This window comes from Pterocles gutturalis, unplaced genomic scaffold (assembly GCF_000699245.1).
Source record: "Pterocles gutturalis isolate BGI_N339 unplaced genomic scaffold, ASM69924v1 scaffold45498, whole genome shotgun sequence".
Classification (NCBI taxonomy): domain Eukaryota; kingdom Metazoa; phylum Chordata; class Aves; order Pterocliformes; family Pteroclidae; genus Pterocles; species Pterocles gutturalis.
Genome location: NW_010119680.1, coordinates 8,917 through 25,460, shown reverse-complemented (window position 1 = coordinate 25,460; position 16,544 = coordinate 8,917). Strand labels below are relative to the sequence as shown.

At 35.1% G+C, this 16,544-nt stretch overlaps 1 protein-coding gene across 1 annotated transcript in view; it reads left to right on the top strand.

Moving 5' to 3' along the window:
• NUP205 (nucleoporin 205kDa) overlaps positions 1-16,544 on the top strand; it is a gene marked incomplete at its 5' end in the record, with an annotated part of 46,251 nt that overhangs the window by 21,139 nt on the left and 8,568 nt on the right. The window contains 17 exon segments of the mRNA XM_010076640.1: positions 430-550; positions 1,037-1,118; positions 1,548-1,712; positions 3,995-4,119; positions 5,086-5,200; positions 6,229-6,294; positions 6,297-6,368; positions 7,380-7,454; positions 8,183-8,340; positions 9,290-9,370; positions 10,235-10,426; positions 11,955-12,225; positions 12,651-12,749; positions 13,986-14,134; positions 14,874-15,065; positions 15,262-15,383; positions 16,522-16,544. Coding sequence (XP_010074942.1) covers positions 430-550; positions 1,037-1,118; positions 1,548-1,712; positions 3,995-4,119; positions 5,086-5,200; positions 6,229-6,294; positions 6,297-6,368; positions 7,380-7,454; positions 8,183-8,340; positions 9,290-9,370; positions 10,235-10,426; positions 11,955-12,225; positions 12,651-12,749; positions 13,986-14,134; positions 14,874-15,065; positions 15,262-15,383; positions 16,522-16,544 — 2,108 coding nt within the window.

Below are 16,544 nucleotides of genomic sequence, written 5' to 3'. Positions count from 1 at the left end.
TTAAGATGCTTTTAAGGTTTGGTTTTTTTTTTTTTTTATTTGGCCTATTTTTGGTACATGCCGTAGTTGATTTTAGCTAGTTTTGGTCTTCAGTGACACTCATTTATGCATGGGCTGAAGGTATTTTCTCCATGTTTCTTGTGTGAGCCTGTGACCAGTTGTTTTAACTTATCCTGCAGTGTTTGAGGTAGATTTTGGATAAAAAGAATGGTAAAAATTCCAGGAGAGATTATTATCTATACTTAGCCTGCTGCTCTCCTTTTGATGGAGGAGTGGTAAGTGCATCATGTAGAATGAAATTTTGTTTGTAGCTTTAACGTTTTCTCTTGTAGTGTGATTTGTAAATGTTTTAGTTCTCATCTGTGCATTACCATCTTGAGATAGTAAAATTCTCAACAATTTCATTACAGTAATCTTGTATTTTTGAAGGTATCTTTGTCATGGAAACAGCAATCCTGAACTGGCTTTTGAAAGTGCCAAGATTTTGTGCTGTATTTCTTACAATTCCAACATTCAGATAAAGCTAGTTGGTGATTTCACACATGATCAGGTAAGTGCCAGTTTATTTGGATCTGTAAAGAGAAACTGATGGAGAAATACTGGTGCTCCATGTTACTTTAAATGATAGGTTTCTAGATCAAATACATTAAAACTATATTTTGTTTTATATTGACGTACCTCTAAAAGTCTTTTACTGAGGCATTGTGAAAAGCAAGTACTTCATTAATTGAAAAAACGGAAACCATGAATGTTTGCAAGAAGGTAAGGGACAATATTCTTTGAGATACTGAGACTTTTTCTTGATTTTATAGTCCTCAACCTGTGAGCATAATTTAGCAACAGTAGATTTTTTCTGTTCAGTGGCTGATTTGTAACCTATGCTTAGAACAGCTACGACTCTTAACTCCTGCTTGTTAACTAGATTGTATATTTTTTGACTAGAACTTCTGTCACCTTATATGGAGGGAATTATGAAAGGTCTTGGTTTTAATACTCTTTAAATCCTCCTCATATCCATCCTTCCATTGTTGAATAGAGTATTAGCCAGAAGCTGATGGCTGGGTTTGTGGAATGTTTGGACAATGAAGATGCAGAAGAATTAATTAATCCAGATGTGGGTATGTAAAAGTCATCTTAAAAATTGCCTACACTGTTGTCTTTTGTATAGAATGAAATCAATGAAAGAGGTGAAGAAACTGCTTTTAAATCAGAAAATCCTTTTCTTTTGTTGTTTTCTGTAGAATTGGACCTTTAACAGAATGAAAAGCACCAATGTCTTATTAAAATATGTCCGTAGTATGATGACCCAACTACAAACTGAGTCTGTTTTCAGAAGACAAGTATTTAACATTGCTCTGCATGTATTATTTAGAGCTGCATTAATAGTAATTTGAAATTTTGGTCTTGTATCCCTCTGTACTAATATAAGTTGATCCATTAGGTTTCTTGTATTTAACTAGAAGGTTCTGAGGGTTATTCCATTAGATGGATTTCTTCATTTCATTATTAACTTTTTTTTTTTCCTCTTCTCTCTCCTTTTAATCTAGAGCTGGAGCCTGAAAAGAAGCGGGCACGAATCCATCATGAAACAAGGATCCATATTCTGAATCTCCTTATCACCTCTCTTGAGTGTAGTCCTCCCAGCCTTGCTCTGTATCTCTTGGGGTATGAACTAAAGAAACCTGTCAGCACCACAAATCTGCAAGATCCAGGTATGAAGAGAAGTTGATCTGGCATTTAATCAGTTCTGTTAGCAGCACTGAGAATATTTATTGGAAGATCCATGGGGAGAAGCAGTTTCTCTTAATGTTAAGAATAAGACAACAGGCCTTGTCCTAACCCTCAAAAGCTAAATTAAAAGATATGTTGATACTCAAATGCAGCATTTAAATGGCTTCAGGATTTGATACTTTGTTTAAGTGCATTTTGGAAGAGAGTTGAAATTAGAGTTGTGGGGGAAAATGATAATTTAGAAGTGAAACATTAATTTATTTACTATTTTATGCAGCATGGTTGTGTCCACAGTACAAAGAATTTGATTTGATGATCCAAAAAGTACCTACATACGACAACACGGGAATCTACAAAGCAGATTGTCACTTTAAACTAGCTATACTAGTTGACTACTATCCTGTCCCTCCTCAAGCTCCTGTTTAATTATAGGGAAGAAGAACAGTTTTATTGTTTCATGTTGTAGAAGGAAATCTTTTAGAATATGTGGGTTTTCATTCTACTGCTAGGTATATGAATATAATTATATATTCATATGTATGAGTATATGTTTGAGAATATGAACTTTAAAGCAACAGGAGTGACATTTCTAATATTTCTTGAATTGGTGAGAAAAATAGTGTGTTAGTATGTCTTGTTTGCCTCCTCAGCTTCTGACTTGTGTTCAGTACAAGACAAACATTGATAAAATTGAGCAAGTTAAGCAGAGGTGGTCAGGGGGCTGGAGCCACTCAGCCTGTGAGGAGGAGCTGAGGGAATGGGACTTCTTCAGCCTGGACAAGAGAAGGTTTTGGGGGGACCTAATAGCAGTCTTCCAATACCTAGAAAGAGGTTAATGAAAGGACAAACCAGGCTCTTCAGAGGTGCATGGCAGGAAGATGAGAGACAGTGGGCATAAACTGAAACAAGAGAGGCTCCAACTGGATATAGGAGAAACTTTTTCACCATGAAGACAGTGAAGCAGTGGAGTGGGTCATGCAGTCTTCATGCTTGGAAGTTGTCAAGACCCAACTGTGTAAAGCCATAAAAAAATCTGGTCTGATACTGTAGCTGAGCAGTAGCTTGGAGTTGAGATGTCCTGGAGTCACTTCCAATCTGAAGTATGACATTCTTTCTCAACTGTTTCAAAAGATATTTTGTATGAGCATGTTTGAACAAGCATTGATTTTAGCTATTTAAAGAAGAATATTTTGCATTATGTTTGGGTTTCTTTTGGACACTGTGGCCCAGCAGTTTTTAGTCCTTCATAGTTCTAAATTAAGTGTAGAATTTTGAATTTTGTTTGGGGAAAAAAAAATCTTAAAGTTATTTGATATACCAGAAAGATGAAAAAAAGATACCAACCTATTTTTTTTTCATCTGCAAAGTAGCTTGAAATTGAAGACCATGTTTTGGATATTTTGAAATGCCATAGATACACAGTACAGGTAACTGATCTGCACCCACACAATTTTTTTTGTCATACGTTATGTCAGTGAAAGGAGACATTGTCTCAAAGAGAACCTTGCACACTTTGTATTATCCCATTAATAATGTGAAGAAATAATGACCATAAGCCATTTGCATCGCTATAGTAATTTCCTATGAAAGCATAAATTTTATGTGTCCAAGGAGAGATTATTTACCCTGTAAGAACTCTGGTTATTGGTGCCTTTACTGCTTCAGGACATGTTTCTGGGTTGATTAAAGAATTAATTGGCTAAAGGAAGAATGCCAAAAGATAGGATTTTGACTTCAGTGTTAAAATCTCCTCCCCATACCCCTTGGTTGCAGTGTCAGGTGCCTCTAGGAGCATTAGAAATAAAATGTCTGTAATTGTAAAATAAAAAAAGGAATTTAAAGCTCTTATTTGAAATTGTCAATGAGTATTCAGTTAGAGTTTAAGAGCAAGAATTCAGATTTTCATTTAGTACGTGCAGAATATTAAAAAATCAACGTAATCTTTTTTTTTTTTTAATAGAACTGAAGACAAAGTTCTTAAATAAGTTTTGACTGCATAATTTATCCTCTTTCACCAGCACCTCAAAAGCCTACAGACTAACTATAAATGTTTTAATTACATTTTTGCTGAAACACAGTTCCTTCTTCTATTTTAATTAACAGAGAAAAAACTGCCAGATATTTTTGCTGCAGCTCTGTGGAGCAGTATAGTGCAGCACAAGGTATCTGAACAATTTAATTTCTGTAATTCTGTGTACTAACCTATATTTGTTAGAAAGGCAAATAAGATCAAGAATGTTAAGAAATTATTTTTGTATTTAAGGTGTCTTGGGTTGCCCACGGACTTGCCTTCATGCTATTTTGAACATACTGGAAAAGGGTACCGAAACAAGGAGTGGGCCTACAGCTGTTCAAGAATCTCCTCATCTTGCAGAACTCTGTTACCAGGTATTCAGCATGTTTTCTGTTGGTATATACTGAAAGTAGGCTCTAAATAAAATTAGTTACTTCTTGGTTAGTGAGCACGGATGGTTGATGATTTTGATACTAATTTCGTTTTTTAAAATGCATCTGTCAGGATTTTATATTCATTGACCTCTTTCTATTCTACTTTCTTCTCTGTGAAAAGTATTATCTTGTAGCAACGCAGAAAATAAGAATCTGCACTCATGTCAGAACTTGGAGTTGGGGTATACTTATGAAACTAATGCTCTAAATATTTTTGGCAAGCCTTTGAATTTGTTGTGACCATATGCCAATTTTTTTTTTCTCTTTTTAATTTTGGAACTGCAGTTTGCCACCAAGTAAGATAACAAATAATCCCAAATAAGCCAATAACATTCTCTTCTTTATTCTGTAGCAGTAACAGAATATGTGTATGTATGTATGTCTGAGGGGGTGAGATGGGGAAGACAACTAAATTACACATACGTGCAGTGTAGCTGATGTTTGGCCTTAAATCATAGAATCATATGATTACATACCTGTACCATCTTGAAAATCTGTGGAATCTAGAAAAGATTTTAAACATTATTAAAAGTGAAAGAGGCAATACTGCAGAAGGAGAAAAAAAAAAAAGAAAAAAAGATGTTTCCTGTCTTGTTGAATATGGAGACTGAAAAAGACACTCAATTTTTAAGTGAGATGAACAAACAGAAAAGCTTATATAGTGTCATGTTGTGGGCAAATAGCTGTTGGAATCGTCCACATGCTGGCAGTCCTTTAAAGTCATAATTCAATGTCTGTTATAAATAACATGTTCAGCTTTAGAGTAAGCTGATGGAAAACTGACTGTAAATTCAAGTAATATTTTATGGGCAGTAAACAGTGTTATGCATCTTTTGATTTGGTGGTTGGTTGTTTTGTTTTTAAAATAAATTCCATAAATGAGTATCTAATGTTTTTGATTGTCAGGTGATCTATCAGTTGTGTGCATGCTCTGACACATCAGGACCAACTATGAGATATCTAAGGACCAGTCAGGATTTCTTATTCACTCAGCTGCAGTATTTGCCATTTTCTATCAAAGGTAATTTTTATGCTAAGAGAAGATTGTGCATGCTTAAAATCCAGAAGCATCTTTTGACTCTCTAGGAATCATAGAAGAAACATAGGTAGTGTTAGTAAACTGAATTACTGCCTCTGATAACCTTTTAATTCTGCAGAGATTGAAGGCTTCCTGTTTAGGAAGTTCAGATTATTAGAGCTGAACTTTTGTAAAAAAAAAATGTTACTTTTGGAATGTATCAAGTCTCCAGAAGCAAATCCTAATCTACTTTTCAATTATCATTGTAGTTTTGTTAGATTATGCTACAGAAAAAAAAATACATTTTTGAAATGTAAGAATGCTGCAAAGAACCAGCAAAGGCTGGTGGTTGTAACCACCTCTATCTTACCTTCTTTGGATAAAGTACTTTTATTTGGTGATGGCATTAATTTTTAAGTTAATACGTGTGTTTTTAGTGTTTCAGACTGACATTTCTCAGACATCTTAAACTGAATAAATATACTTATTCACTTTATCAGATGCTTGACCACTAGTCATTGTTAAATGATAGTAAACTTAGCATTTGAATACCTGTATCCAGCATGGGTAAAGCACTTTAGGTGATTCTTATATAGCTTAAGAAACTAAATTAGATGAATATAGACTATGAAAGTTCTTGGAGACCCACATTCAAGTCTTAGCAACTTTGATTAAAATTATAGTTCATTTTAGGTAAATGTCTGATTATTTTCACTGCAATTATTGTAACTGACCCTATTTGCTCATGAAGCATTGCATTCTCCAAAGTGACTGTTGTTGGTACAGGTTATATCTGGATTTTTTGTGTATGTGTATACTCTTAATTGCATGCATGTGTATGATTCGTTTTCACAATAACTGTGTGTTCATTAAATGGCTTTTGTCAGATCTCTCGGTCCTTTTGTTTCATAAATAAATGGTAAGCAGATAATTAATGACATCCTCTAAAAGCTTTCTCAAATGAAAAATGCTTTCCTTGGAGTAATATTATTTATGTTCAATTTTATAATTGTTTCCTTATTCCTACCCAGAACACGAGATTTCAACACTGAACCAGATGTCTTGGCTGATGAAGACTGCAGCTATAGAAATGCGATTACCCGCCAGCGCTCCCACACACAGAGACTGCTGCATCTGCTGCTTGATGACATGCCTGTGAAACCATACTTGGGTAAGAAGACTTTATTGTGAGGATACATAAGCTTGCGACAGTTCATTTGTGATATTGGGTCTGGAATTGCCACTGCAGAGATGAGAAGAAAGATGATGGTGGTTGCAGAGTCTGAAGTGAAAGAAATCGGAGCATTTTTTTGTTCATTGCTGCTTTGTCTGTGTTTCTTTTCTGAAACATCTTGGTGTATACACTGATAGAAAAAATACACATAGTTTATAGGATAGGAGAGGAGAATATTAAAAAAAAAAATCAAAATTGTAAAATAGTTTATTTTGGGATGCTTTCCAGAGTTGTTAGTGTGTAGAGAAGGTGGAGGGTCTTCCTTGGTAAACAGTTTGACAAAATTTTCTCAGTCTTAACTTCATTCTGTCTGTCACACATTTTCAACCCTCTCTCACAGAAGATAGTAGCTACAGGTCAATTTCGCTTTTGACATTATAACATCACAAAAACTTTCTTTCATCCCAATGTGACGTAAAATGCAGTGTTAAATAAAAAGGCAAGATTTCAGAGTTTCAGAACAGAGTAGAACTGAATCAAGAGAAATAGACACAGGTGGAAATAAAACTTTACATAAAGAAAATAAACACAATAACTGGAAATATTGTAATGGGCTGCAGCAGTATGGTGTTTTCCCTCACTTTGATAGGTCTGACCGCTGTGTCTTCATCCTTGCGGAGATCTGAGTACAGGAAACTGTGTCCAGATACCTTACTCATTTTACAGTGTTTATCAATCTGCATTATTCATACTGGAGGGTGGGGTGTCTTTTTAGGCATTTCTAGTACTGTCTAATCTGTATTTGATAATTGGCTAGCTTCTGTGAGATAAGTATTATTTTCATTTTATTAACAGTCAAGGCTGTATTTGTATTCGAAGACTTCCATGTGAAAGGTTTGTCAGTATATGCTCTCTCCATGTTTCTCTTTCAGTATTAATAAAGTAGGTGGTATTTTTCACTTTGTGGGTTTTATTTTAAATTTATTTATTATGTTTCATTACCTTCAGCTGATGGGGAAGGAGGGATGGAAGATGAAAGTCGATCAGCTAGTGGGTTTCTCCACTTTGACACTGCGTCCAAAGGTGAGCACTGTGACTGTTGATTATTTCTCAATAGTTTTTCTGATGCTGGATGGGAGGAGGGCTGCCTCTAGAAAGGATGCTTTGAAAAAGAAAATAATGGAATTTCTAAACAGCAGCAGTATATGGAACAATTTTATTTAGTGTGGGGAAAAAAACCAAATTTTAGAACCTTGATGTAGGTGGTTGGAGTGGAAAATACTAGACTGGAAAGGAATTTAGAAGAGTCTGTGTTTAAGTACCTATGAAAAGGGCAGAATGGGAGGGTGGCAGTCTATAAATTTACTACTAACAGTAAAAATAGTGAGACTGTTGCTAAGGCTGAACGTATTTGTATTTTCATGGCAAAGAATATAAACCCCAACTAAGTAACTTCAGATTCCTTACAATGTTTTTAAGTGTCAACATAAGACTGCATTGTTCTCATTGAAAACCAGACTGCTTTTATTTACGATTAAAAATTAGAGTCTTATATTTGTAAATATTGGATTACATGCATACATAACAGGAGAACAACAGAGTAAAGCATAAATTAAGAATTTAAGGCTCTAGAAAATGGTTTTAAAGCCCCTTATATAGATTGATAGTACTTTCTGAAGATTTAGTGTTTTCTTTTGAAACTTTACACATTATGATTTGGATTTACAAATGTAAGTTAGGCTCCTACTGTCCATTTTTTTGTTTTCGCCTTGATATTTCTGAATACAGTTTGAATTGATTTACATTTCCAGTACGCAGGAAGATCTTAAGTATCCTGGATTCAATTGACTTCCGTCAGGACATTCCAGAGCCTTTACAATTGGATTTTTTTGATCGGGTTCAGATTGAGCAAGTCATTTCTAATTGTGAGCATAAGAATGCACGTGGACAAGTGGTCTGCAATGTCAAGGTGCGCAGTGGTCTCTATTCTCAAGTTCCATGTGATATTTTATATTGTAATAATAACAGCATAAATCAACAGTGTATTAATAATAGTTTGAAATTTGCTTTCAAATTAAAAATATAGATGTTTCTGATAGTTTGCATAAATTATGCACATATTTGGATTAGTTTATTTCTTCTTCTGCATTGCACACACTGATTTCTCATTTGCAGTAGACAGATGCATTCAATTTATTTCAGGAAATATTTTCTGTATTCGTGTTTTTCCCATCTTCGAACATCCAAGCGATGTTGCAGATATGACATCTACCTTACATATTTCACTGCTTTTCAATACACAACTATCTAGTACTACATATGTGTACACAGTTATGTACGCAACATAGTTGTGTACTGCAGTAGTTCTTAGAGGCTTTAGTTAAGATAGTATCACATTATGATGAGTTCATGACAGATGTATGATAAATAGTCCTGAAAAATATGTGATCTGAGTCAAGGGACAGAGCAGGAGCAGAATGTAGCATAAAAAGTTATCTTGATGGTGATAGGAATGTAGCTTTTCCATATTAGAAACCAGCTATTCTATATCGTAAAATGTATTTTAGATTCGAGAGGAAACAAACCCTTCCTTCTGTGCAAGAGGACTATAATGAAGGTTGAAGAGGAAAGGGAGTGTGATGTGTTAGAAGAGCTCATGAAAGGACAGAGCAACTTGAGACCAGAAGGAAATGGATGAGTACAAAAATGAGAAGCGCAGTGAGCAGGAGAGAGACTAGACAAAACTACTGCAGTTAGAGAATGAAGTATGGGAGAAACCTGAAAAATGAGTGAAACTTACTTGAATCTCAGTCCTTCAGTTGCATCTGTCATTATGTAGCCATCTCCTAAATACTTTTAGGAGGGACAGATACATCTTCCTTGTCATTAAAGTTTCTTTTTTAACTTTTTAATTTCAGTACCTTCACAGGGTTCTGGTTGCAGAAGTCAATGCTCTTCAAGGAATGGCAGCAATAGGCCAGAGACCTTTACTTATGGAGGTAAGTATAGAAAAAATAAACTACTGTTGTTATTGCTCTTGGTGGATTTCATGTATGGTGAAGCAGTAAGCTTTACTAGGAAAGCTTGTGGATTTGAGTCCTAATTTCAGTTAGTAATTCCTGAAGAAAAAAAAAAAAGACATTAAAATATGCTAAGACAAACTACTTCTTAAAGTACTGTTCTCTAAACAGCAGACCTGGAGTCTATTTTATTTTTTTCTTGAACCTTTTCCCTCCCCATTACTGATAACAATTGCAGCTCCCACCCCACTGTATGGAAAGCAGCATATGCTGATATCAAGATTGGCTGTTGACAAGTGTAGTCTGTAGCAGTCAAGTTCATCTTGCCTTTCTCTCACAGTGGATGCCAATTTATTTCTCTGTTCTTCTGCACAGCTATAGTTTCAGTGAGCTTGAAGCTTAATTATTTTCTGAGGTTCCTGCCATCTTTTAAATTTAGTTGAAATTGGCTAAAAGGCTTTGAAAGTTGTAGGATGAAGGAGAACTGACTCAGACTAAAATGGGAAGAAAATGCACAAATAGATTTTTCAAGTTGTTTTTAGTTTGGATTTTAAAGTATATGTTAGAAAATAATTTCCCTGGTTGAATAATTTATTTTTTTTAACTATGAGCTTGAGACATTCATGATGGAAAGGCCTTGTGAAAAGCAGCTCAGAAATGGATTGGCCTATCTTATCAAAATTATTAATAGCAGCTTGTTTCTGATAAGCTGAAGGCTTAACTTTTTTTTTTTTTTCCCCAAAGACTATTACTAGTAGATGAAATTGTCATCGTGAAATCTGTCTTTGCCATTCACTTCTTTTAGCGTTATTATAACTCAGTTTCTTTATTGTGGGTGTTCAGGAGATCAACACTATCCTGCAGTATGTAGTGGAGCGGAACAAGCTGCTGCAGTGCCTCCATGCTAAGAGGCACGCTTTAGAGTCTTGGAGACAGCTGGTAGAAATCATACTCACTGCCTGCCCCCAGGATCTCATACAGGCTGAGGACAGACAACTGATTATCCGTGATGTATTGCAGGATGTGCATGACAAGGTAATGTTATACTGGAAATCAACCCTCTCCTTGAACTTTGTTGCTATATCTTTTTACGTGAAAGAGAAACTATGCTTTCAGTAGCATCCTTGATTGTAATAAAAAAAAGTTGTCTGCCATCAGTATTCTTTTTAGTTTTCTGATTGCTCCTATGCTGAAGTTGAATGTGTGGACAGACAGAGGGGATAGTCTGTATTCTTGCATAGCTACTGTTGAACTATGAACCACATATTGATGAATTTCAAAGATATTTCAGTATAATCTAGTATGATGGTAGTCTGGAAAGGGTGTGTGAAAAGGAAACAGCCCATTTTGATGAGGAACATAGAAGAACTTATGGAAGGGTTGAAGGCAAACAGTGCTGCAATTGCTGATTTACTGCATTTAGATGACTTAGTGCAAATCCTACTGCTGCTTCTTTTGAAAAATTAAAGAGTTGAAGGAAGCTTCAGAGTAGAAAAAGCAAAGATTTTACATTGGAATGGCTTTTGGAAATGCAAGAGTTTGTTTTGTCTTAAAATATTTAAAGTCTAGGTGGTTTATTGCTGAATTATAATAGTAATTTTAAGATAGACTAGGCAATTACGACTGAACCAGCCATTCTCATAGACAAAATTTAGTGAAGGATCCTTGTATTGTTTAGGTAGCCTTTGGGATTTTTGTTGTTGTTTCCATTATTTTTTCTGTAGGAGTTGCCTAAAAACTTTTTTTTCGTGGAGTGCTGGTTTTGTTTTTTTATGTGAACAAAATTTTAAAAAAGGGAAACAAGGGATGCCTTTGTTATGCGAAGGAATTTGTTTCATTCCTAAAATCTTTACAGAGCAGAAATTTTAGCCAGTAATTTTCTGTAATACTTAATTTTTAGTGAAGATTTTGTTAATTTGAGAAAAAGATTACTATCGTTATTTTCTTTTGAAAATAATTTATCTTGTATTAAACAACAATATTGCTTAAAAGGAGATCTCCTTAGTATCAGTGATAAAGATACCAGGTTTACCTTTTAAATGAAGTGACCTAAAATTGTAAATGCTAACTTCTCATTAGTGTTTCTCTACATGCTCCTTTCATGCTCACTTCTTTGATGCTAACCCCTTTGAGTTTTCTAAGTTGTATCTTCACATTTTTAATGGAAATATTTTTCTTAAGTAGCTGTAAAGCCAGAGGGTGTCAGCTTTTGCTTAGGTTTAGATATTTTTCTAATAAAGCAACTCAAATGTCAGCATGTTCCTTCCCTTCCCCCTCCAGATTTCATTACCATTCTGCCTGTGATTTGTGTAAATAACAATAAAAAAAAGTCCATTAATGGTCTTCTCAGTTAAAATGTATTCAATTCATCTTTCTGAACAAGTTTCTGACACTACTGATTTTGATTTGTGTTAAACAGTGCCATGTTAATGAAATCCTTATGCATACATAAATGAAATAGCTGTGAGAGGCTAAAGTGATTGCTTTAATAGCTTGTGAAATCAGATGCTTTTCTGCTTAGGTTTTTTTTTTCTTTTTTCTTTTCTTTTTCTTCTATATTAAGATCCTAGATGATGATGCAGCTCAGGAGTTGATGCCAGTGGTGGCAGGGGCTGTGTTCACCCTGACTGCCCACCTAAGCCAGTCTGTAAAAACCGAGCAGAAACAGCCACTTGCACTCCCTATGGCAGGACAGTCCCAATATGTCTTGATGCTGGATGGTTCTTTTACTTCATCACCTGGCTCTGAGAGCATATCCGTGGGTTTTGTTTCTATTGGTGACTCGTCCCTTCACATCATCTTGAAAAAGCTGCTGGATTTCATTCTGAAAACAGGTGTGTTGACCTTTGCAGTGCACATGTGGAAATTCCAATTGCCAAGAGTACAAAGATGGACCGAGCTGCTTCCTGTTACTGCTGTTAGGATTTTTATTACAATTGGGTGGACTGTACATGTTTAATATAGATCTAAGTGATGATATTAACAAGAAAAAAAAATAAAGGCATATTATTTTTTTAATCTGAACAACAAGCAGAAGAGATACGTGTAAATATTGCCACTTTTTTTGGAGCAGCATAAACTTGCTGCACTTACAAATATACTTTTATGTGAACAGTAGAACTATGACTTAAGATATCTATTTGGTTTATTTATTTCTGCCAGCATTGCCATAGGAAAGTTACATTTAAGTGCCAAAGGAAGATGGTGCTATGGAATTTACATCTGTCTGGTTTTAATTATGAATGTTTTTTGTGAACAGGTGGTGGCTTCCAGAGAGTGAGAACGCACCTTTATGGATCACTGCTTTATTATTTGCAGATTGCCCAGAGACCAGATGAACCAGACACTTTAGAAGCAGGTATGGTCCAATTGTATTATGGAAAAGAGCAAAAAAAAAAAAAAAAGTTATTTAACCCTGAATGGTACAGTTTCTGGAGGCTGAGTTGTCTTCTGGAAATAGATTATGTAGATAGAAACCACATTACTACAAGAGCCTCTGAAATTAGTCTGAAATTATGCTAAATGATGCAAATCTTCCTCTCTTCTGGCCTGTCTAGCTACATACGCATTCAAAATGTATTGTTCTGGATGAGGGTATTAAATTTCTGATCTCCAGCACTAAAGAAGATATTTAATTTGTGTCGATTTAAAGCTATGCATCATAGCCAGAAAATTGCCAAAGGACTGGAGGTTACTTGGACGTACTTGAATACATTCACAGCTGTAGAAATGTATTGCCTCCGCATCTGTATGTATACTTACACCATAGTGATGCTGTTTAAAAAACAAACAAACCAAACCAAAAACACCACAAAAAAAACCCCCAAAGATTATTTAATATTCTTTCTGTTCCTTTAGCTGATGTTTCCCAGGGGGAAAACAAAACAAACAAAAAAAAGCATCACCCCTACCCCCCCCCCCCCAAAAAAAAAGCAAAAATAAGCCAGCCAGCGTTGCTGCTTAACCAAGAGAGCTTATGGTAAATATCATATTCTCTCTGTTAATGGCTTAAATACTCGATTTGTCAGTGTTTCTAATCATTATTTCATCTTATAGCTTGGACAAGGATTGAAGAACAAACTTGGCTCTAGTACTTGTGCATGCAGACTCCTCCTGCTATTACTTGATCAGCATTTTGAGCTACACTAGTAAAAATACCTTTGAATTTGTTATGACCCCTTTGTAGTTTATTACTAGCTTTGGATTCAGCCTTTTTCCGCTTCAGTCACTGTGTTTACTTCCCCTCAAAACAGAGTGTTTTGGTCTCGGTGAAAATTCTTAGGCATAACAGTCTTATTAAAATTATTCTGAGATTCAGTACAGGTCACTTAGAGTATATTTTTGCAAGGGTGGTATATGTATACAGGAACACACATTTCTTGTGCTGCCTGGCCTGTGTGCAATATTCAGGAAAGAATGGATTTGTAGGAAAATATTTGCACTTCAGTCCGAACCCCTGTCCATTTGTTTGAGGCATTTCTGTTGCAAGATAGAGAATGCCCTGAAGAATGTAACCTCAGCTGTACTGTAGCTGAGCTAATGCTAAGATGCCCATCTCAGCATTTTTTCTTTTTTATTTACTTGCTTTTTACAGCTAAAAAAACGATGTGGGAACGTCTGACAGCTCCTGAAGATGTGTTTAGTAAATTGCAACGGGAAAACATGGCAATTATTGAAAGTTATGGTGCAGCTCTCATGGAGGTGGTTTGTCGTGATGCTTGTGATGGTCATGAGATAGGCCGGGTAAATAAATCTATTCCTTTGCAATCACTGTTCTGTTTGTTTTAAAGAACATCTTACTACTGTGTAGAGAGGGGAAATTTCATGACGTAGAACTAGAACATTTTTTGTAGATACTCAGTGTCTTTCATGTTTCTGTCCTCCCACTCATCCTTCAAGCCGTTGAAAGTACGGGCAAGCATGCATATTAATTTTTTTTCTCAAGAAAGCTGTGTGTCCTGTTGTTTAAAAAGAAGAGTAGCAAGCATTGCTGCAAAAGATTGTAGTTATGAACTGTTGTGGCATTTATTTGTTATTATTTTAAAATTAGGGACTTATTGGTGTATTTTTCTTCTTTTGGGAAGATTTGGTGACTTCAGGAAGAAATATTTTCTGATAAAAACTTCAGTAGACAGGAATCTAGCCAGAATGAAAACTAGTTTTAAAGAGTAATAGTGCTTGTAGCAGTACTTAAATATTTTGGCATAGTTATTGGTCAACAATATCTGTAAAATTTTGTTAAAGAATAATAGAGGAGGGTAATTGGCTCATACTATATTAAAACATCAAGAAATCTCAAAGTATTTTTCACATAAGGGATTGTAAATTTAGTGCAGAAATGCATTCTGCTTTTAAGAAGCTATTAGAAGCAACTGCTCAGCATTTCATATTTCAACCTATTTGTCAAAAATCTCATCTCATATATTTAATTCTGTTTTGATTTTTCTCTTTTTTGTTGTTGTTTTTTCTTCCCCTGTCCCAGATGCTGGCATTGGCTTTGCTTGATCATATTGTTTCAGTAGACAAGCAGCAGCAGTGGCTGTTGTATCTCTCCAATAGTGGCTACCTGAAGGTGCTTGTGGATAGCCTAACAGATGATGATCTGACTCTTCAGAGCTTGCTTACACCTCAGCCCCCTTTACTTAAAGCACTGTACACCTATGAGTCCAAAATGGTAATAGTACTTCAGAAATAATTTTGTGGTATGGTGGTGTTTTTAAAAACATTGTTTGTTTATGCTTCACATTGATTGTACTCAGAGATATTTTACTAAAATAATAATATTTGAAATGATGTTAAAATCAAAAGAGAAGATAGTTGTCATAAGTCTCGTGCAGTGCCAATACTTATTTTTCTCTGGTCTTCTCTAGGCCTTCCTCACTAGAATAGCTAAAAGTCCGCAAGGGGCATTAGAGCTATTGCGGTCTGGAGTGATTGTGAGGCTAGCACAGTGTCAAGTGTATGACATGCGACCCGAAACAGACCATCAGGGGTAAGTCTCGGTTCCCTAGCTGATTTTGAAACTGTAATATAGTCTTGGAAGCGTATGACGTCTTTTTATAGCCACTAGTCTTCTGAGTAATTATTTGTGCATTTATTCTTTGTGTGTGTGTATGTGTGTGTTTCTTTAATGTATCAGTTCATTTTAAAACTGCCTTTTATTGAGAGAAGAATTCGAAATAAGCAGGTGTGAAGTTGTACTTGTATGCTCAGTTACTTAGGCTATGTTAAAACTTATTTGTTCGATACCTTAGATAGGAGTGGTCTATATTTTTATTATTAAATAATTTAGACTGTAATGTTTAGAAAACAGCCTACACTGTAAACTTATTTTGGGGACCTTGCAGTTGGTGAAGAAAAAGTGCAGAGTTCATCCTCCCCCATATAGCAGTAATGAGAGATCAGTGAAGTAAATGTTATTATAGAAATATTTTATGATGTGGTTAAAAAAAAAAATAATCACTGTGATGTATTACTTGACAAGTTTCTTGATGTGTTTTCATGTTGTTAGTCATTGTGAGATGACCAAGAGAAGATCTCAGAAGGAAATTACATATTTAGGGGAAATCATCCTGGTTGATTTCAAACCTTGGTCCTTGCTTTAAATTTGCAGTTTTTGGTGACACACCAGGGGTTCAAACACTTTGGAAAAATTTAAAACTTAGACAAGTACTCTGTTAGAAGTGCCAGTGAGATGTATAAGATTGTATGAAACCTACAGGGCATTTGTAGAGGACTGTATTTATCAGTTGCTTTAGAATTAAGCACACTTCTTCTTAAAATATTTGAGAATATTTAGTTTTATATATAAGTAAAGAAAACAGATGTCATATTTCTAAAACAAAGTTATCTGATTTAATGTAGTATAGTGCAAAGAAGTAATTTTCTCTGCTTGGAGAAAATGTCTGACAACAGCTTTCTAAGTAAATTGCAGCAGCTGTGTAACATAAATTTCTTGCTTTTCCAATATAAACTCAGTTCAAGTATAGACCTATTATTGACATATGAATGTTTGGAGGTTCTTGAGGGTGATTGTAGGCTGAGGCTCTGCCTCGCTAGTGAGCTTCACTTTTCTTATACTGTTTATCTTTTTTTCTTTTTTTTTCTTTCTTCTTTTTAAACCTCTTAAGAATGTACGGAATGAGAGATCCCC